The sequence below is a fragment of the Xyrauchen texanus genome, chromosome 7 (genome assembly GCF_025860055.1).
Source record: "Xyrauchen texanus isolate HMW12.3.18 chromosome 7, RBS_HiC_50CHRs, whole genome shotgun sequence".
NCBI lineage: Eukaryota > Metazoa > Chordata > Actinopteri > Cypriniformes > Catostomidae > Xyrauchen > Xyrauchen texanus.
The window spans coordinates 51,215,675-51,238,693 of record NC_068282.1 but is presented as its reverse complement, the minus strand read 5'-3'; the positions used below and the strand labels follow the sequence as shown (position 1 = coordinate 51,238,693).

At 42.2% G+C, this 23,019-nt stretch overlaps 1 protein-coding gene across 2 annotated transcripts in view; it reads right to left on the bottom strand.

Moving 5' to 3' along the window:
* Positions 1–23,019, bottom strand: part of LOC127646618 (transcription activator BRG1) — a 53,647-nt gene that overhangs the window by 8,029 nt on the left and 22,599 nt on the right. Inside the window, exons 19-28 of one of the 2 annotated variants that reach the window (XM_052130376.1) lie at positions 22,843–22,956; positions 22,550–22,657; positions 14,533–14,619; positions 14,306–14,352; positions 14,049–14,215; positions 11,105–11,268; positions 10,768–10,995; positions 4,053–4,154; positions 313–390; positions 1–191 (exon numbers count right to left, since the gene is read on the bottom strand). The exon at positions 1–191 is cut by the window's left edge and continues 28 nt beyond it. In XM_052130376.1, coding sequence (XP_051986336.1) covers positions 1–191; positions 313–390; positions 4,053–4,154; positions 10,768–10,995; positions 11,105–11,268; positions 14,049–14,215; positions 14,306–14,352; positions 14,533–14,619; positions 22,550–22,657; positions 22,843–22,956 — 1,286 coding nt within the window. The remainder of the gene's footprint in view (positions 192–312; positions 391–4,052; positions 4,155–10,767; positions 10,996–11,104; positions 11,269–14,048; positions 14,216–14,305; positions 14,353–14,532; positions 14,620–22,549; positions 22,658–22,842; positions 22,957–23,019) is intronic. The other variant, XM_052130377.1, reaches the window with a different exon arrangement.

Sequence of the window (23,019 nt, the reverse complement as noted above, 5' to 3'; positions counted from 1 at the left end):
TCGCTGTAATCGACCTCTTTCCTCTGACGCGAGCCACGGCCGAACATCTTCTCCTCCTCTTCCTCACAGGTGAGTCTCTCCACCTCGGCGTCGTCCTTCATGATCCAGGTGGGCAGCTCGTCTTCCTCCATCAAACGCGGCTTGCGCTTCGGGTTACGAGCTTCCTCGCGTCGCCGGTCCAAATCCATCCGCTAGAGAGAGAGAGAGAGAGAGAGAGCGAGAGAGAGAGATTCATCTGGAATGTATTTTATGAACTGGACTCTGAAGGAGACATCGACTCTGTTGCAGTAATTGTGAGAAATGAACAGAAACCATGAACTGATCAAACTCGTCTTCACTCCTGGCGATCATCTGATTCACCGTCTCGTCGTCCGGCACCTCGTCTTCTTCCTGATACACAAACACATGAGCAAAAACTCACAGAAATCAACAGCAGAAGTTCAGAAATCAAGTTCAGCTCATTGTCTAGATTTAGAGTTTATTCTGACAGTAAACTGCGACTGCACATTCTCCTCCAGATCCTGCAATAATCTTCTATTACACATTACAGCGGGCAAAATGGGCGAGCAACAAATCTGAATTGTTCCACTTAACCATCCGAGAAGTTTAAAGACATTATTTGAGTTTGGGGAAGAATGAGCAACTAATCATTATAAATTCATATTGTTTCTAGAAATGAATCAAAATAAACCAACAAGTAAAAAAAGTCAAACAAGAAAAGAAAGTTACTATTGATACTATGGCAATACTTCATATAGCCGCAGCACATTGTGTGATATTAAGTACAGTTGTATGTACAGCAGGAATATTCCCATGATGGACCTGTTTGAGAAGTGGCGTTTGCCGGTCCGAGTCACAGCGGTAATGCGTGCATCCATTGAGACTGTAGAAACAGGAGGTTAGATGAGCGCAACAGAAACATCCGGAACTCCTTTCAACTTAACAGTGTTTCAGAACATGTGCGTCACTTTTAAAAGTTTACACTACACATCGAGGCCCATCTAGCTTATGTTTACACCGATCGGCCACAACATTATTACCACCTGTCTAATATTGTGTAGGTGCCCTCGTGCCACCACAACAGCGCCAACCTGCACCTCAGAACAGCATTCAGAGATGAAATTCTTCATCACGATTGTACAGAGTGATTATCTGAGTTACTGTAGACTTTATCAGCTCACACCAGTCTGACCATTCTCTGTTGATCTCTCAGGTCACAATGTTAATGTTCACATCAACCAACAGAATGGGGAAAAATGTGATGTCAGTAAGTTCACATTCTCAGTTGACCATTCTCTGTTGATCTCATCATCAAGTGTTTCCAGATAACTCAGATAATCACTCTGTACAATTGTGCTGAAGAATATCATCTCTGAATGCTGTTCTGAGGTGCAGGTTGGCGCTGGTGTGGTGCCACGAGGGCACCTACACAATATTAGGCAGGTGGTTATAATGTTGTGGCTGATCGGTGTACATCCAAAAACAATGTGAAAGGAGCGCAGACAAACATATAATGGTTCTGTGTGAACGGCCCCTTGTGCTACGAGATGCTGATAAGAGCGCAACGACCAAAGACCTCCACTAAGTCATAATCAAATATAAAATACCAATGCAGAGCTTTTGCATTTGAATATGCATTTTTATTTGTAATTTGATGAATATTAAAATTTTTTATTTTAATTTGACATCCTTAATAGATTTTATTAATTCTGTCAAATAATTTAATTATTATTTTTAATATTAATCCCTTTTTCTCCCAATGTTGGAAAGCCCAATTCGCACAACTTAGCAGGTCCTCGTGATGGCGCGGTTACTCGCCTCAGTCCGGGTGGTGGAGGACGAGTATCAGTTGCCTCCGCTTCTGAGACGTCAATCGGCGCATCTGATCACGTGACTCGTTGTGCATGACACTGCGGAGACTCACAGCATGTGGAGACTCATGCTACTCTCCACGATCCACACACAACTCACCACACACCCCATTGAGAGAACCACTAATCACCACCACGAGGAGGTTACCCCATGTGACTCTACCGTCCCTAGCAACCAGCCCAATTTGGTTGCTAAGGAGACCTGACTGGAGTCACTCAGTACACCCTGAATTCAAACTCACGACTCCAGCTGTGATAGTCAGCGTCAATACTCGCTGAGATACAGACTTCTCTGCTAAGTAATGTAATCTTTAATGATCATATTCTTATTCATTATGTAACATTGTTTAATATACATACGGTGGATTTTGGTGATATTGGTTTAAATGATAATCACCATTATTTAGCAGAAAATGTTAATGATGTTGATTCTGTCATTTGAGGATTGTTATTTTACAGGACTGATTGCACGACTTACACATTCTAAAGAAATCATGAAATAAACAGCAGCTCTCATGTTCAACAAGGTGTTAAAACTACAAACGAGTAAATTATTCCTTTTGACCAGAATGAAGTCATGAACTCTGCATACTTCACTGGCAATAGGAGTTATCATGTAGGGTGTTCACAGTCCTGTTTAAAAGATCACATGAGGGGTCTCTGGGTATCTCAGCGAGTATTGCCGCTGACTATCACACCTAGAGTCTTGAGTTTGAATCCAGGGCGTGCTGAGTGACTCCAGTCAGGTCTCCTTAGCAACCAAATTGTCCCGGTTGCTAGGGAGGGTAGAGTCACATGGGGTAACCTCCTCGTGGTGGTGATTAGTGGTTCTCGCTCTCAATGGGGCGTGTGGTGAGTTGTGTTTGGATCGTGGAGAGTAGCATGAGTCTCCACATGCTGTGAGTCTCCGCGGTGTCATGCACAACGAGTCACGTGATCAGATGCGCCGATTGACGTCTCAGACACGGAGGCAACTGAGATTCATCCTCCGCCACCCGGATTGAGGAGAGTCACTACACCACCACCAGTACTTAGAGCGCATTGGGAATTGGCCGTTACACATTGGGGAGAAAAAAAAAAAAAGATAACATTTTTTAATTATTATTATTATTATTATTGCAATAAAATAGTCAAATTTTTCTGTAATAATCTGTACGGTCACATTATTTTGGTAATAACACAACACTAAAGGAAGTGTGTGTTATTTCTGTGCTTTCATCATCTCCACATTTTCAAACATTAGAGAATTATGCAAATGTGCACTCTAGAGCGCTAAATACGGTATAATGTGTTCAGATGCAAACACAGCTGTTCTGTATAAAACACAGGAACGTGTCATCGATGATGTCGGACTAATACCCCAATGCCCACATCTAAATATTAAACAGTATCCCAATACTTATCATTCTCAAATTATTACAGCTTTTAAAACAATACAGATAAATTCTACATTCACTTTAATTAACTTTTACTTTTTATATCACAGTTTAAATCACAATATTTTCGTCGTTCCCTCGAATCCAAACACTGAGCAACTAACAGCAGGAATATGACAAACTCAATATTACAGAAATACAGTTTCAAACCATAAACGTCATCGTCCACTCCATTAACAAACATTTCATTGAAAGTTTGTTTTGAAATGAAACGATGGCGTGCGTCTTTACAGTCGCGCAGTTTAAAAAACGTCAATTATACAATAATGCAAAACACCTTAAACGGATTTTCTTCACATTACTGCATTAATGAAACGCAAAACAAACACAAGTTGAACGATCACACAGAAGAAGTGATGAAGTGTTTTCTGTTCGTCTCAGCACAGACAAGTGAAGTCACAAACTCTCCAGAGATGATGATTATATCAGTTATTTAATCATCATTACATCTCAGTTTGCATTGGTCATTTCCCGCTGTTTTGATAGACGGACACTCGCGCGGTGACCCGGTGGAAGAAGTTGGTTTCGGTTTAAGGAGGTGCTTATCTACGATCAATAGATTTTCACTTTAGAGATATCCTTGATTCAATAAATGAAATGAAGTGTATGCAGAAATCATCACGGCTAACCTGTAAAGGTCAACACAGACAATATAAACCGCTTGAGTTAGATCAAGAACAGTCAAACCTTTCTTTTGCAACATCATCTAACGCAGGTATCTAGAAAGGAAAACAAACATATTCACCTTCTCCGGGGTTAAAGCATTGCTCGATGGAGTAACTACGTGACCCGCTGAAACCCTGTTCTGAGGGACTGCTTGTCGCAGACACACACAAGAACTTTCGGGCTGTAAGAGACATGAGGGCAAAGTGAAGAATGGGACGGCAGTTCTGCTTCGTGCAGAGCTTTTAATCATATCCTATTTATTTATTACTCATTACTTGTGTCATAAAGGCAGTGGTGGCACGGGTGTTGATGATGTCATCGAATATCGCCATATTTATTAAACATCGTGAAAATATTTCTTGTGTATCGCCGAGCCCTATAACACACATAATCAGATGATCTCTAATGCAAAGGATCCTCTTAACTCCTGCGGCGCTGTATTGCACAGCCTGATGGGTAACGTGAGGTGAAATGCACTTGTGATGTGTCATCTGTACACACACTGGCTGATCATTTCTGCTCGCTAATATCACACATGCCATGTTCAATTAAACTTCGCCTACTTATTTATGAACGTTAATTCACACATGTATGTTTAATTCTGAGCTCGTAATCTTCTCTTACAGACGCAGTCAACCGTTTCTGTCCCGCTTATAAAAGGGTTTCTCAAGCTTTTGCCTCCTACACCCCCACTGTCCAATATCTGACACCCCACCCGAAACTACACCTGATTCAAATAATCATGGATCATTTTATTCTAGAAGAGTCAGTATCCCTGTTACATTTCATAAACTTAACCGTTAGCCGTCCGCTGGCTTGAATTTGTACATTTCTATAGAGAAATATCAGTGAATCCCAACGGATGGGGAGAATTTACTGTGTTTAATTGATATTTTAATGCACATTTTTCAGAGGTTTCTTGGGATGTACAGCACAAGTAAGTGTTATTTACTCTTTATATTTAGTGTATTGTGCTTCTAAACATTGAAACACTCGCTTGTTTGTTGTTCATCTGTTCTGGATGAGTGCGTGTGTATGTTTTAATATTGTCCGTACGATCAAGTCGAGCTGGTGTTGAGATCAGCAGTTTCTCCAGTAATCAATATGTGGCTGTAAACTAAAGTCTATTGGCTGTTTTTTAAAAGGGATGAGTCGTTCAACATGTCCCGCCCCCACTTCATGTTTCAGTAGGAAATACTTCAAAACACACACTAGAACTGAACTTTTCAAAGCACTTCACTGCGACAGAAATCATGATCGCCATTAAAATATGATTAATTGTGCAGCCCTACAGTCAATATTCAGAAAAGTGATTAATGACTCAAACTTCTGATTAATAATTAAATACACGAAGAAAAACAATTATTTTACTGCTTGTTCAATTTATTTAAAGGGACAGTTCACACAAAAATTTTAATTCTGTCATCATTTACTCACCCTTATGCCATCCCAAATGTGTGTGTAATAAACACAAGGAAGAGTAATCGTGTAATAAACACAAGGAAGAGTAATCGTGTAATAAACACAAGGAAGACTGATCGTGTAATAAACACAAGGAAGAGTGATCGTGTAATAAACACAAGGAAGAGTGATCGTGTAATAAACACAAGGAAGAGTGATCGTGTAATAAACACAAGGAAGTGTGATCGTGTAATAAACACAAGGAAGTGTGATCGTGTAATAAACACAAGGAAGAGTGATCGTGTAATAAACACAAGGAAGAGTGATCGTGTAGTAAACACAAGGAAGAGTGATCGTGTAATAAACACAAGGAAGTGTGATCGTGTAATAAACACAAGGAAGTGTGATCGTGTAATAAACACAAGGAAGTGTGATCGTGTAATAAACACAAGGAAGAGTGATCGTGTAATAAACACAAGGAAGAGTGATCGTGTAATAAACACAAGGAAGTGTGATCGTGTAATAAACACAAGGAAGAGTGATCGTGTAATAAACACAAGGAAGTGTGATCGTGTAATAAACACAAGGAAGTGTGATCGTGTAATAAACACAAGGAAGAGTGATCGTGTAATAAACACAAGGAAGTGTGATCGTGTAATAAACACAAGGAAGTGTGATCGTGTAATAAACACAAGGAAGAGTGATCGTGTAATAAACACAAGGAAGAGTGATCGTGTAGTAAACACAAGGAAGAGTAATCGTGTAATAAACACAAGGAAGAGTGATCGTGTAATAAACACAAGGAAGAGTGATCGTGTAATAAACACAAGGAAGAGTGATCGTGTAATAAACACAAGGACGTGTGATCGTGTAATAAACACAAGGAAGAGTGATCGTGTAATAAACACAAGGAAGTGTGATCGTGTAATAAACACAAGGAAGTGTGATCGTGTAATAAACACAAGGAAGAGTGATCGTGTAATAAACACAAGGAAGTGTGATCGTGTAGTAAACACAAGGAAGAGTAATCGTGTAATAAACACAAGGAAGAGTGATCGTGTAATAAACACAAGGAAGAGTGATCGTGTAATAAACACAAGGAAGAGTGATCATGTAATAAACACAAGGAAGAGTGATCGTGTAATAAACACAAGGAAGAGTGATCGTGTAATAAACACAAGGAAGAGTGATCGTGTAATAAACACAAGGAAGAGTGATCGTGTAATAAACACAAGGAAGTGTGATCGTGTAATAAACACAAGGAAGAGTTATCGTGTAATAAACACAAGGAAGAGTGATCGTGTAATAAACACAAGGAAGAGTAATCGTGTAATAAACACAAGGAAGAGTAATCGTGTAATAAACACAAGGAAGTATAATCGTGTAATAAACACAAGGAAGAGTAATCGTGTAATAAACACAAGGAAGAGTGATCGTGTAATAAACACAAGGAAGAGTGATCGTGTAATAAACACAAGGTAGTGTGATCGTGTAATAAACACAAGGAAGTGTAATCGTGTAATAAACACAAGGAAGTATAATCGTGTAATAAACACAAGGAAGAGTAATCATGTAATAAACACAAGGAAGAGTGATCGTGTAATAAACACAAGGAAGAGTGATCGTGTAATAAACACAAGGAAGTGTAATCGTGTAATAAACACAAGGAAGAGTGATCGTGTAATAAACACAAGGAAGTGTGATCGTGTAATAAACACAAGGAAGAGTAATCGTGTAATAAACACAAGGAAGAGTAATCGTGTAATAAACACAAGGAAGTGTGATCGTGTAATAAACACAAGGAAAAGTAATCGTGTAATAAACACAAGGAAGTGTAATCGTGTAATAAACACAAGGAAGAGTAATCGTGTAATAAACACAAGGAAGTGTGATCGTGTAATAAACACAAGGAAGAGTAATCGTGTAATAAACACAAGGAAGTATAATCGTGTAATAAACACAAGGTAGTGTGATCGTGTAATAAACACAAGGAAGTGTAATCGTGTAATAAACACAAGGAAGTATAATCGTGTAATAAACACAAGGAAGAGTAATCGTGTAATAAACACAAGGAAGAGTGATCGTGTAATAAACACAAGGAAGTGTGATCGTGTAATAAACACAAGGAAGAGTGATCGTGTAATAAACACAAGGAAGTGTAATCGTGTAATAAACACAAGGAAGAGTGATCGTGTAATAAACACAAGGAAGTGTGATCGTGTAATAAACACAAGGAAGAGTAATCGTGTAATAAACACAAGGAAGAGTAATCGTGTAATAAACACAAGGAAGAGTGATCGTGTAATAAACACAAGGAAGTGTGATCGTGTAATAAACACAAGGAAGAGTAATCGTGTAATAAACACAAGGAAGAGTGATCGTGTAATAAACACAAGGAAGAGTAATCGTGTATTAAACACAAGGAAGTATAATCGTGTAATAAACACAAGGAAGAGTGATCGTGTAATAAACACAAGGAAGAGTGATCGTGTAATAAACACAAGGAAGAGTGATCGTGTAATAAACACAAGGAAGTGTAATCGTGTAATAAACACAAGGAAGAGTGATCGTGTAATAAACACAAGGAAGAGTAATCGTGTAATAAACACAAGGAAGAGTGATCGTGTAATAAACACAAGGAAGTGTGATCGTGTAGTAAACACAAGGAAGTGTGATCGTGTAATAAACACAAGGAAGTGAGATCGTGTAATAAACACAAGGAAGAGTAATCGTGTAATAAACACAAGGAAGTGTAATCATGTAATAAACACAAGGACGAGTAATCGTGTAATAAACACAAGGAAGAGTAATCATGTAATAAACACAAGGAAGAGTGATCATGTAATAAACACAAGGACGAGTGATCATGTAATAAACACAAGGAAGTGTAATCGTGTAATAAACACAAGGAAGAGTAATCGTGTAATAAACACAAGGAAGTGTAATCATGTAATAAACACAAGGAAGAGTAATCGTGTAATAAACACAAGGAAGTGTAATCATGCAATAAACACAAGGAAGTGTAATCGTGTAATAAACACAAGGAAGAGTAATCGTGTAATAAACACAAGGAAGAGTAATCGTGTAATAAACACAAGGAAGAGTAATCGTGTAATAAACACAAGGAAGAGTGATCGTGTAATAAACACAAGGAAGTGTGATCGTGTAATAAACACAAGGAAGAGTGATCTTGTAATAAACACAAGGAAGTGTAATCGTGTAATAAACACAAGGAAGAGTAATCGTGTAATAAACACAAGGAAGTGTAATCATGTAATAAACACAAGGAAGAGTAATCGTGTAATAAACACAAGGAAGTGTAATCATGCAATAAACACAAGGAAGTGTAATCGTGTAATAAACACAAGGAAGTGTAATCATGTAATAAACACAAGGAAGAGTAATCGTGTAATAAACACAAGGAAGAGTAATCGTGTAATAAACACAAGGAAGAGTGATCGTGTAATAAACACAAGGAAGTGTGATCGTGTAATAAACACAAGGAAGAGTGATCGTGTAATAAACACAAGGAAGTGTGATCGTGTAATAAACACAAGGAAGAGTGATCGTGTAATAAACACAAGGAAGAGTGATCGTGTAATAAACACAAGGAAGAGTGATCGTGTAATAAACACAAGGAAGAGTAATCGTGTAATAAACACAAGGAAGTGTAATCGTGTAATAAACACAAGGAAGTGTAATCGTGCAATAAACACAAGGAAGAGTAATCGTGTAATAAACACAAGGAAGTGTAATCGTGCAATAAACACAAGGAAGAGTAATCGTGCAATAAACACAAGGAAGTGTAATCGTGCAATAAACACAAGGAAGTGTAATCGTGCAATAAACACAAGGAAGAGTAATCGTGTAATAAACACAAGGAAGTGTGATCGTGTAATAAACACAAGGAAGAGTGATCGTGTAATAAACACAAGGAAGAGTGATCGTGTAATAAACACAAGGAAGAGTGATCGTGTAATAAACACAAGGAAGAGTGATCGTGTAATAAACACAAGGAAGAGTAATCGTGTAATAAACACAAGGAAGTGTAATCGTGTAATAAACACAAGGAAGAGTAATCGTGTAATAAACACAAGGAAGAGTAATCGTGTAATAAACACAAGGAAGTGTAATCGTGTAATAAACACAAGGAAGTGTAATCGTGTAATAAACACAAGGAAGTGTAATCGTGTAATAAACACAAGGAAGAGTAATCGTGTAAAATATTGCAATCTAAGCACATTTCAGCTGTGTTTGTCCAAACAATGGAAGATAACGGGTGCCGTGAGGCTGCTGGCTGTTTGATGGTCTAAAAGTCATTATTAGGCTCCAGTCGATCAATGAATGTCTTCTGAAGCAAACCGAGTAGTGTAAGAAACAAAAGGATAATTTAAAGTTTTTAACTTTAAATCGTTGCTTCCGCTGGATTGTTGTATGACATTTAATCTCTCACATGACGTTCGTTCCTCTGTTGTATACAAAGTGCTTCCAACTTCTTGCGTAAACGCGCCATTGCGCTGATGTCACTGATGTGTCGACTGCTGGCAGGAAGCGATTTTTTAAAACATTAAATTATCCTTTTGTTTCTTACACTACTCGGTTTGCTTCAGAAGACATTCATTGATCGACTGGAGCCTAATAATGACTTTTAGACCATCAAACAGCCAGCAGCCTCACGGCACCCGTTATCTTCCATTGTTTGGACAAACACAGCTGAAATGTGCTTATACAAATCTTCACTTGGGTTCTGCTGAAGAAGGAAAGTCATCTGGGATGGGTTAAAGGTGAGTAAAATATGACAGGATTTTGGGGTGTTTTTATGCCAGATGAATATAACGGGAGACACTTGTTAGTGTTTCATGTTTTGTTATGTTGAGATTTAGAGAGTTTCTGTCATGTTTTGGGTGGATCTTGAGCTAACAATGAGGACAGGAAGATGTCGCACATGAAAATGATAGTTAACTATAACTTAATTACTAAACTACACTCTCTAGTGCTTATAACCAGCATGCATTTAGCATGCTAACATTCACCTTCACTAGTTAGTAAATAAAGAATCAAGAGAATCATTTGAGTTACACTGACACTTCTAATTTGGTTGGATTTACTCAATTCAACTAGGTTCTTTCTACACAAATGTTTGTGTTGAGATTACATAGTCATTTTAAGTTAAGAAAACTCATTTAAACACGTAGAACAACGGTCCATGACTGAATCAAATTCAGACAAAGAGCTGTTATTTGAGTGTATGTGTCTTATTGGGATTTCTGGAATATTGGTATAATTGTGTTATGATAATTGTGTTTACGGGACACACACACATAAACTGTGAAGAACATGTGAATATTCTTGTGCATGCAAGCGTGTTAAGTGAAGAGAGAGAAGGTCCTGACCTCGTCCTGTTCTTCATGTTCTAGTATGGCCTGTAGGAACGCTCGGCGCTCGTGACTCGATGACTTCTGATCAAACATGCCAGCCTGAATCACCTTCTGATCCACGTTCAGTTTGTATTTAGCGGCTGCCAGGATCTTCTCTTCCACACTGTTCACGGTGCAGAGACGGAGAACACGCACCTCATTCTGCTGTCCGATTCGGTGCGCTCGATCTTGAGCCTGAAGATCCTACAGACACACAAACATCAGAAACGTACCTCAGTGAAATTACGGCCGCAGAACAACTGCACAAATCATCTGAACATCTCAATTAAAACACCGTGAGTGAACGTGTCACCTGATGAGGGTTCCAGTCGCTGTCGAATATTATGACGGTATCTGCGCTCTGCAGATTGAGTCCCAGCCCGCCCGCTCTGGTGCTCAACAGAAATATAAAATACTGAGAGGCCGGATCATTAAAAGTCTTCAGCAGCATCCCACGATCCTCTGCTTTAGTCGTACCTGAAACACAAACAAACATTCTTCTACATTCTGAACATGAGAAGCGCCATGATGATGTATGTCGCCGGAGTCTCTGTGATATTCTGCTCTCTAGATCTGATTGGAGTTCCTCCTTCAGTGCAAGTCTATCTTACATGTGGTCTTATTAACAACACACATGATTTGAGGGATCTTTCATGTCTGAAACACGAACGCTGCAGGACGACAGGTGAGCAACAATGATGGTGATGATTAATTCAGCTGTGGAGTCATATGTCTGTCTGCGGTAGAGCGGTAAGGCTCGTCACCTGTGTTGTAATTATCTCTAACACCTGTCTCTCATTGCAGTAATGATGGAGGGAGACTCAAAAGGCACACCAGCTCTCCAGAGGAGAGAGAGAGCATGAACACAACATTTCCATGAACTGACTGAGTGTTTAAAATTGAATCTTTTGTAATCTGATTGAGTGCTGAATCTACGTGAACAGACTGTGTATAGAACCTGAGGCAGAAAAAATGTAAGTCTTGCCTGCACTGCTTCGTTGCCTCCTGACTCCTCCATTCCCCAAGAGAAAATAACTTGTTAGACCGGTGTCGAAACCTGGGATTTTGGAGGACGCCGCCATCATGGAATCTTTACCACTGGGGGAAGTCATCAAATCCCTCGTCAGCATCCAGCAAACCCAGCATCAAGCACTCATCGAGTTACGCCTGGAGCAGGAACAGCAGTTCTAACTCTTGCTCCAGGCCCAAGTGGAGGACCGGGAGGTGTTCCAGAGCCTAACTGACAGAGAGGGGGCTGGCGCTGCGACCCCCCCCGGAGCCCACTTCCCCCGTGACCCTCATGAAGTTGGGGCCAGATGACATTCCAGAGTCCTACCTGGACCTGTTTGAAAACCGCTGAGGTGTGGAAGTGGCTGTCTGACCAGTGGGTGGTCCGCTTGTTGCTGTTACTCTCCAGGGAGGCACAGCTAGCAGCCCAACAACTTCCTGCCACCTGCCTCCTCAACTACTCCGACCTCAAGAAAACCATCCTGCAGCGGGTTGGAGCAAAGTCCGGTGCAAAGTCACCAGCGGATCGGGAGACATGGTCACCTGTTTCCTTTTGCCCAACATTGGATGCTTGCCGGAAATGGTTGCTGGCTGAGGGGACCTGTGGACATCGTCGACCTGGTAGTACTGGAGCAGTTCATCGCCCAGCTTCCTCGTGGGATGGCCGAGTGGGTCCAGTGCCACCACCCCGCATAGCTGGAAGAGGCCACCCAGCTGGCAGCCTCCGCTCTCCTTCCTAGGCTGGCGGGACCCATTAGGGAGGCCTGGGCTGGTCTGCTGGGGCTATGGGGAAGCCGGGCACTTCCAGGATCAGTGTTCAGCAATGGAGGTGGCGACACTGGTCCGGATCCCTGATGCTCCGCAGGTCGCCCCCAATCGGGCACGGGCGTGTCATGTACAGGTAAGTCTAAAAGGGGATACAAACCACGCATTGGTGGATTCAGGCTGTTCTCAAACCTCCATTCACCAACACTTGGTGCAATACGAGGCATTGGGCATGGACAAACGGGTAAGGGTGCAGTGTGTGCACGGGGATATTCACAGGTATCCAGTGGTTACCACTGAGATACTATTCAGGGGAAAATGTATAGAGGCCACGGTTAATTCCCGCCTCACCCATCCACTGACTTTGGGAATGAATAGGCCTGGTTTTAAGAATCTATTAAGGGACATATGTGTGGATGGGTCCTGGGGATGTTGTCTCGGTGTGTGATGTGCAATGCTATGGCTGGAGAGGCGGTGCCAGCCACGTCTGCATCCACTCTGCATCACGATATCACAGAGGAGAGAGTTCCTGTCTAGGATTTTCCTCTACAGCAGTCACAGGACGAGTCTCTCAAACACACGTTTGACCAAGTGAGAGTAATTGATGGTCAACCGCTCCTTATATATGCAGATAACAAGAAGAACATTATAAATACACACAAAAATACCATTCATTTCATTAACCAAGGAATGGTTTATTCTTCAATGGAAGACACTTAATTTATTTTTCTTTTATATAAACATGTTAACAATGCCAGTTAACCTTAATATGATTAAAAGTGTAGACCTACAATAAAACTGTGAATGAAGATTCAATAAATCACCTAAAAACGATCATTTGATCCAACCGTGACTGTAGAACATCATGTTTTTGTGTCTCAGTGAATTATGTGAGAACTCCAAATGAACTCTGACCTTCATTGACCAGCAGTGCAATCAGAGCGCGAGCAGATTCTAGCTGTGATGCTTCTGTGGTCCTGTGAACGTCTATACAAGGATTTAGATCGTGGATGCAATAAGATCACCCTTGAGCGTCTTGGCTCTACAATAGGCAATACGATATCCATTTGACAGTTTCCAGGACAGTTGGCAACCCTATGTGGAGATGATAGGATGGCGACTGCGCAGCTGGAGATATCTCGACTGCTTTAACCTTTTCAACCATTATTTTCTGCTGTCAAATATGGAGAAAACTGATCTGATTACCTCAGATTCACGGTTTATGCAGAACAATTGCAGAATTATACATCATTTCAAGCAATCGCAAATGATCTGCAGAGTGGCTGAATTTGCATTAATTCTTGTGATTTCAAAATCATAGAGGGACTGTTTCATCAGCCCGTTCCAGAGTCGACTGCTCAGTTTATAGTCATGAATAATGTGTAGCTATTATTATTATAGGAGTGATGTAGTTTAGATGCACCGCTTGTGTCTGTAACATGATGTTAGTAAACTTCACTTACTACAGCGAAACACAAACTCACCGTCCAGACGGAGATATTTAAAGCTGCGATAAGCAAAATAATCCTCCATTATGGTCATCAGTGATGTCATTTGACAGAAGAGCAGAACTTTGTGATTGGATGCACGTAATTTTGGCAAAATTCGATCCAGCACCTCAAACTTTCCTGACGCTCGGTATAAGTCAGCTCTGTGGGTCAGAGGTTAACTCTAGGTCAGTTCAAGGTTAAACGTCGGTGATGTTTTGTGTGTAAAATGTGATTGTTGTAATTACACTCACCCTTGAACTATTCCGCCTGAAAACCCCAAATGCTCAGAGAACGACTCCTGCAAAAACACATTCACAGTAAATCAACACACATTTAAATCCTGCAGCGATGATCAATAAAGCATCCAAAAAGAGAATTGTGTTCATTTGTCCTGCAGGGAGTAGAGACAACTACAACTGACACGGTAACTAAACACTGTAAACACACACATGAACAGATGATGAACCGCGTGACGCACCTCGATCTGCTGGAACATGTACGGGTGATTGCAGATCTTCCTCAACTGCATGATGGTGTTCATCAGAGTCTTAGTGCCGCCTTTACCCTACAACACACACGCACACACACACACACACACACACCATTAACACACTCATACACACACCATTAACACACACACACACCATTAACACACAAATTAACACACACATACACACACCATTAACACACACACACACACAACATTAACACACACACACAACATTAACACACACACACATCATTAACACACACACACACACCATTAACACACAAATTAACACACACACACACACACACACGCCATTAACACACACACACACAACATTAACACACACACACACACAATTAACACACACACTCACACACACACCATTAACACACAAATTAACACACACACACACACCATTAACACACAAATTAACACACACACACTCACACCATTAACACACACACACCATTAACACACATATTAACACACACACACACCATTAACACACATATTAACACACACACACACACACACACACACACACACCATTAACACACACACACTCACACCATTAACACACATATTAACACACACACACTTACACCATTACCACACACACACACACTCACACCATTAACACACACACACACACACACACACACACTCACACCATTAACACACATATTAACACACACACAAACACACCATTAACACACATATTAACACACACACACACACCATTAACACACATATTAACACACACACACCATTAACACACTCACACACACCATTAACACACACACACCATTAACACACACTCACACACACACACACCATTAACGCACATATTAACACACACACACAAACACACCATTAACACACATATTAACACACAGACACACACACCATTAACACACATATTAACACACAGACACACACACCATTAACACACACACACACACACCATTAACACACATATTAACACACAGACACACACACCATTAACACACATATTAACATACACACACACACAAACACACCATTAACACACATATTAACACACACACACACACCATTATTCTTCTTCGGTTGTCCATCGAAATCCGATGATGACGTCCACTCGTTTAACGGTGAGATCTTTGATGGCTGAACAGTCCTATCCTGGACCCACAAGCTCTATTACAGGTGGGGCATATATATGTGGTAGTAGTGCTGGTATTGATGGCAGCCATGGCTGTTTGTCTCCTGGCTCTCTCCTGTTGTTTTTTGGTTGTCCTCTCCATCTCCAGCATATGTGCCCCATCCCTACAAAGCCATCGCCAGATGTTACGATCAACAGCAACATACTCCAGATCCTCAGGTCTGAACCTATACTTTCTCAGAGCAATCTTCATTTGATCCTTATAGCGCTTCTTCGGCCCTCCAGCTGAGCGTCGACCATGATGTAACTGGTCATATAGCACTCTGCGGGGTAGTCGGCATGGGGGCATCCTTATCACATGGCCCAGCCACTGCAGCTGGCGCTGGGTGATCATGGCCTCAATACTTCTGCAGTTGGTCTTTACAAGTATTTCAGTGTGAGGGATATGCTCACGCCATGTAATTGCTGAAGGCATCTGCTATGGAAGCGCTCTAAGGACTTAATGTGATGGCTGTAGGTTACCCAAGCTTCACAGCTATAAAGGAGGGTGGTGACACAGACCGCTTGGTATACAATGACCTTTGTAGAGAGATGAAGGTTCTTGTTCTCAAATACTCTATGCTGAAGTCTTCCAAAAGCAGATAAGGCCTGTTTAATCCGGCTCTGGATATCGCTGTCGATCCCACTATCCTCTGAGAGAATACTCCCCAGATATTTGAATGATGACACTACTGACAGTTGTTCACCACCAACAGTGAAGGGGGGTAGAGTGGATGGGACACTGGTACTCCATTGGCAAACCACTTCTGTCTTGTTGGTGTTGACAGTCAGCCCCATCCTGCTGTATGCTCTCACCGCCACAGCAAGGACGGACTGGAGATCCTCTGGAGAATGGGCCACAAAAGCACATTCGTCTGCATACTGCAGCTCCAGAACTCGCTCTCTACTGAGTTTAGTGGTTGCGTTGAGCCTCCTAATGTTAAAGAGATTGCCATCTAGTCTAAAGTCCACTGCCACACCACTGCTGCTCTCAATCTCATTATGGAGAACCTTGGTAACACACATGAGGAAAATGTTAAAGAGCACTGGTGCTAGCACACACCCCTGCCTCACCCCTGTGCGTACAAAGAAGGGCTCCGACTTTTGTCCACTGATGGTCACCCGAGCAGTCATCCCATCGTGGAACTGGCAGAGGATGTTTGCAAATTTATTGGGACAGCCAAACCTGAGGAGGACATCCCATAAGAGCTCTCTTTGCACAGTGTCAAAAGCTTTGGAGAGGTCGGCAAAGGCCATAAACAGGTCCTGATGTTGCTCCCGGCACTTTTCCTGAAGCTGCCGGACTGTGAAGATCATGTCGACAGTACTCCTGTTCCTCCGAAATCCACACTGCGATTCAGGCAGCATTGACTCGGTGATCTTACTGATGAGTCTCTGATGCAACACCCTAACCAGAACCTTACCAGCAACAGAAAGAAGGGATATACCCCTACTATTGCCGCAAATGGCCCGGTCACCCTTGTTCTTATAAATGACAATGATATTTCCATCTCTCCATTGTTGTGGGATGATCTCATCAGTCCAGGCCTTCATGTACCGGTAGAGGGTGCGCATACATATGTACCCTCCTTCCTTTAGTAGCTCAGCAGGGATATTACCTTCACCAGGGGACTTGTGGTTCTTAAGGGAAAGGACAGCTGATAGGACCTCCTGGAAGGTTGGTGTTAGACTCAGGTCATGAATGGGAGGATGTATAGGCCGATTGTCAAGGATAGTGGAGTCTGCATCAGAGTCCTGATTAAGCAGGGTGTCAAAGTGTTCAGCCCACCTCAATAGGATACTATCCTTATCCTTCATGAGCTTTAGATCATCAGCTGTCCTCAGGGACATGATGCAGCGATTTCTTGGGCCGTATATGGTTTTGACAGCATTATAAAAAAGGCCTGGATTTCATGTGCCTTTTCAGTCCACCACTTATTCTGGATGGCCCGTGTTGTTTTTTGCACTAATCTCCGAGCTTCCTGCCAATGCTGCCTGATGCTGGTGGATGTAGGGTAATCTAAAGTTGCCCGATGTGCATTATGCATGTCTTTAAGCAAGTTATCATCAAACCAGTCTTGGTGGTTCCTGCTCTTATGGCCGATGGTTTGGGCTGCTGCATTGTAGAGTGCTGAGCTGAACTATGTCCACTGTTGTTCCATGGTGTTTTCTGTGTTCAGACAGGGTTCCAGCTCACTTAGTTTCTCAGCTAAGAGGCATCGGAACTCACTTCTGGCTTCTTTGCTTCCCAAGCGGTTGCAATTTAGCTTCTTTTTGTTAGGCTTTTGCAGTCGCAGAGGTGGACGCACTTTCATTTGGAGCTTGGCCACAATCATACGATGGTCAGTCCAGCACTCTGCACCCCTCATGGCACGGCTGATGTGAACATCCTTGATGTCACTACGCCTCACAATGATGAAGTCAATCATGTGCCAATGTTTAGAAGGAGCATCCACGAAGTCTTATACTTGGCCTTCTGCTGGAAGATGGTGTTGGTTATGGTAAGGTTATGCTCAGAACAAAGAGTAAGTAGCCTCATGCCATTTGCATTCACCTTACCGATACCATGCCTACCTAGTAACACACCCCATATACTGTTGTTCTGTCCCACCCTAGCGTTAAAGTCCCCAATCAAGAGGATCTTGTCATTCTTAGGCAAGGCAAGGCAAGGCAAGTTTATTTAAATTTATATTTATATTTCATACACAATGGTAATTCAAAGTGCTTTACATAGAAGAGATTAAAATAAAGAATAAAAAAATAAGAATAATTGAAACAGTTTAGAATAAAATAAAATACAGTAAAACAGTGGGACACACAGTGGCACAGTGCTCATTCAGTAAATGCACAGATGTGTTTTGAGTCTGGATTTGAATGTGACTACTGTAGGAGCACATCTGATCTCTTCTGGAAGCTGGTTCCAGCTGCGGCTGGCATAATAGCTAAAAGCAGACTCTCCTTGCTTAGAGTGAACCCTTGGGATTTCTAGCTGATGTGATCCTAATGATCTGAGTGATCTGTTGGGTTTATATTCAGTGAGCATATCTGCAATATATTGAGGTCCTAGCCCATTGAGTTATTTATATACCAGTAATAATACTTTAAAATCAATCCTAAATGTAACTGGGAGCCAGTGTAAAGACCTGAGGACTGGTGTGATATGTTCATATTTTCTGGTTCTGCTCAGAATCCTGGCAGCAGCGTTCTGTATGAGCTGCAACTGTCTTATGGTCTTTTTGGGAAGGCCAGTGAGGAGTCCATTACAATAATCCACCCTGCTGGTGATGAAAGCATGCACAAGTTTCTCTAGGTCTTGACTGGAAACAAAGCATCTAATTCTTGTAATATTTTTCAGATGATAGTATGCTGATTTAGTTATTGCTTTGACATGACTACTGAAACTAAGGTCTGACTCTAGAGACACACCAAGATTCCTGACTTGATTTTTAGTTGTTTGACCCCTACCGTCAAGGTATGCATTCACCTTGAGAACGTCATCTTTGTTTCCAAACGCAATGACTTCAGTTTTGTCTTTGTTTAACTGAAGAAAGTTTTGGCACATCCAACTGTTAACTTCATCAATGCATTGGCACAGGGAGTCAATGGGGCTGTAATCGTTAGGTGATAGGGCTAAGTAGATCTGTGTGTCAGTCTGCATAGCTGTGGTAAGCAATTTGGTTCTTTCTCATTATTTGGCTCATTGGGAGCATATACAGGTTGAACAGGAGTGGCGCAAGAATTGAGCCTTGAGGGACTCCGCATGTCATGGACGTCCACTCAGACTCATGGTCTCCTATACTCACATAATAACCTCTCCTTTCTAAGTATGACCTGAACCATTTTAGGACCATCCCAGAAAGCCCCACCCAGTTTTCCAGCCTGTCAAGAAGTATGTTGTGATCAACAGTGTCAAATGCAGCACTGAGGTCGAGTAGTACCAGTACTGATAATTTGCCTGTATCAGTATTTAAGCGAATATCGTTTATTATATTTATGAGCGCTGTCTCTGTGCTGTGATGCGATCGGAAACCAGATTGAAAATTGTCAAAGTATCCATTTGAGTTCAAGCATTTGTTCAGCTGATTGAAGACAACTTTTTCAATGATCTTGCCTATGACAGGAAGATTTGAGATCGGTCTATAGTTGCTTAATATGGTCTTATCCAGATTGCTCTTTTTCAAGAGGGGCTTGACAACTGCAGTTTTCAGGGAGTTTGGAAAACTCCCAGAGAGAAGTGAAGAGTTTATCACTTCTAGGAGATCTGCTTCTAAACAGTTGAGCACACTTTTGGAAAAAGATGTGGGAAGTGCATCAAGGGCGCAGGTTGATGTTTTAAGGTGCTGTACGGTTTCTTCCAAAATTTTGCCATCAATTTCTTTGAAATCAGACATAGTAACTACTTTCTCAGGTTGTGGTTTGATTTGTCTGACCCCAGCACAACTCAAGGATGTGCTGATCACCTTTCTGATATTATTGATTTTTTCAGAGAAGAAAGAAGCAAACTCACTGCACTTGCTGTCTGAGAGCATTTCACTGGGAATCTGGCTTGGGGGGTTTGTCAGTCTCTCTACAGTCACAAAAAGAGTGCGTGTGTTGTTTAAGTTGCTGTTTATAATATTCGAGAAGAAAGTCTGTCTAGCTTTGCCTAGTTCCATATTAAAAGCATGGATGCTATTCTTAGGGATCTGGCAAAGAGCTTCATCCAGTGTCTGATAAAAGCGTTCCTTGGCCTTGTTCTCAGATGGCAAAGTTGGTGCGTAGGCACTAAGAAGTGTGGCGTAATGCTTCTTTGCCAAGGGGATATGGAGGATCATTAGCCTTTCATTAATACCAACAGGTGTTTCTTTGAGACTTGATGGAAGGGGTGTTCTTGATTGTCAGTCCTACTCTGTGGAGATGTTGTCCACCTGTGGGGAAACCTTTCCAGAAGGTGTAACCCATCCCTTCCTCTGTTAGAGAGCCTTCATCCAGGAGCCTGGTCTCACTCAGGGCAGCAATTTCAATGTTGTAACGCCTTAGCTCAGCAGTAATCAGGGCTGTTCTACGGCGTGGTCTGTCAGAGATGCCATACGAGTCTAGGAGAGTCGTTACATTCCATGCTGCCAGTTGCAGTAGTAGAATGACCCAATAGGCGCTGTAACCTATCCAGGTGCGATTGAGTGGGCAATTTTTAAGCAACCTTTTCTAGGCCCTTCCCCAATTGGGGTGAGCAGTGTGGTCCCTAAATAGGGCTGCTCAGTTGCACAGGGGTCTGCCGAAAACAGCTGCCACTCAGTCCCAGCTGTTAGCGACCAAATACCCTGTGCCGCTATCGTGCAGGGTTCTGACTAGAAGCTCCCAGTCCATTCGTATCTGCTCCCATTGCCAGTCACCCCATCGCCATCAGACTTCAACCTATGCAAGGTCCAGATATTATTAATTGTGATCGAAGGTGGAGACCTGCGCAAGGATAGTTTTAAAGTGCCACAGGGGGTGTGCTATCCCCAGTAGCACTATCTTCACCACGATGGGGTAAATCCAGTGGGAAGGGAGGGTCCCTGGACAACTGGTCCCTCATCTTGGCTGCAGGAGGCTGCCGGGTCCTTTGTTTGTTAAGGCCCAGCTATTGCGCTCCCATAGCCTTAGTCTCAATAGACTTCACCACAAGGCAGTGGGGCTATTTGCCCATAGCTGGGGCAGTGGTTGATGGGCGCCAGGGCAGGTCCACACAGCGGTGGGCCTGCATGCCTCGTCTCTGGGTCCCACTGCTGCTCCGAGATCCCCTGTAGTTTAGCCTGGGACCGTGAGATACCCAGTTACCGTGTGTGGCCCCGGGGAGGCACTGCAGGAGTCTTGGTGGTGGAGAGGCTCTGTACTAGCAGAAAGAGTCTTAAACACTCTGCTCCTCTTTTCACCTTTTATCAAGGAGGCTAGCCTGCGGCAATAGCTGTAAGCAGAGAGTAGCAAGCATATAGCACAATGCGGTAAGCAGTACTACTACACTACTGCACTAGACGCTTCACACACACCCTGTGCAATACGCAACTCAAACACCATTAACACACACACACACACTCACACCATTAACACACACACACTCACACCATTAACACACATATTAACACACACACACACCATTAACACACATATTAACACACAAGCCACACACACACACACAAGCCACACACACACACACACACACACACACACTACACACACACACACCATTAACACACACACACAGACACACACTACACACACACACTACACACACACCACACACATATTAACACATACACACCATTAACACACATGTTAACACACACACAAACACACCATTAACACACACAGACACACACACCACACACACACACACACTACACACACCACATGCACACACACTACACACGCACACACACTACACATACACACACACAAACACACCATTAACACACACACACAGACACACACTACACACACACACACACTACACACACACACACACACACAACACACTACAGACACACACACTCACACACACACACACTACACACACACACACACTACACACACACTACACACACACACACACTACACACACACACACACACACAGACACTCACACACACACTACACACACACAGACACACACACACTACACACACACACACACACTACACACACACAGACACACACACTACACACACACACACTACACACACACACTACACACACACACACACACTACACACACACAGACACACACACTACACACACACACACACACACACACACACACTACACACACACACACTACACACTACACACACACACACTGTTGTTGACCTTCTTGTCTTTCTCGGATCCGTCGGTCAGTAGAACTCCTTTGGCCTGCATGTGTCTGTACAGAACTCTCTGAAGAGCCGACATGTCACACTTGATCACATACTCCACCTGAAGCATCAACACAACATCATATTAGTGTTTACATGTTACACTTTCATAGATAAATCAATGTAAGAAAGAAAAGACAATCATAAATCAGTTTGCAAAGATTGCTTGAATCTCGAATGATGAACGTTTACATAAAACTCTGAATAACACGTGAGACCGTCTTCTGTCCTGAACGACACATTCACCTTCTCCGGCAGCTGCGCCTCCACTTCCTTCTTCAGTCTGCGCAACAGGAACGGACGCAGCACTTTATGCAGACGGCGGATGATCAGGATCGTCTCCTCCTCGTTCAGATCCACCTGTGACAGACAGATAGAGAGAGACAGACACGTACTTCAGATGAGGAGTGAATACTTATGATC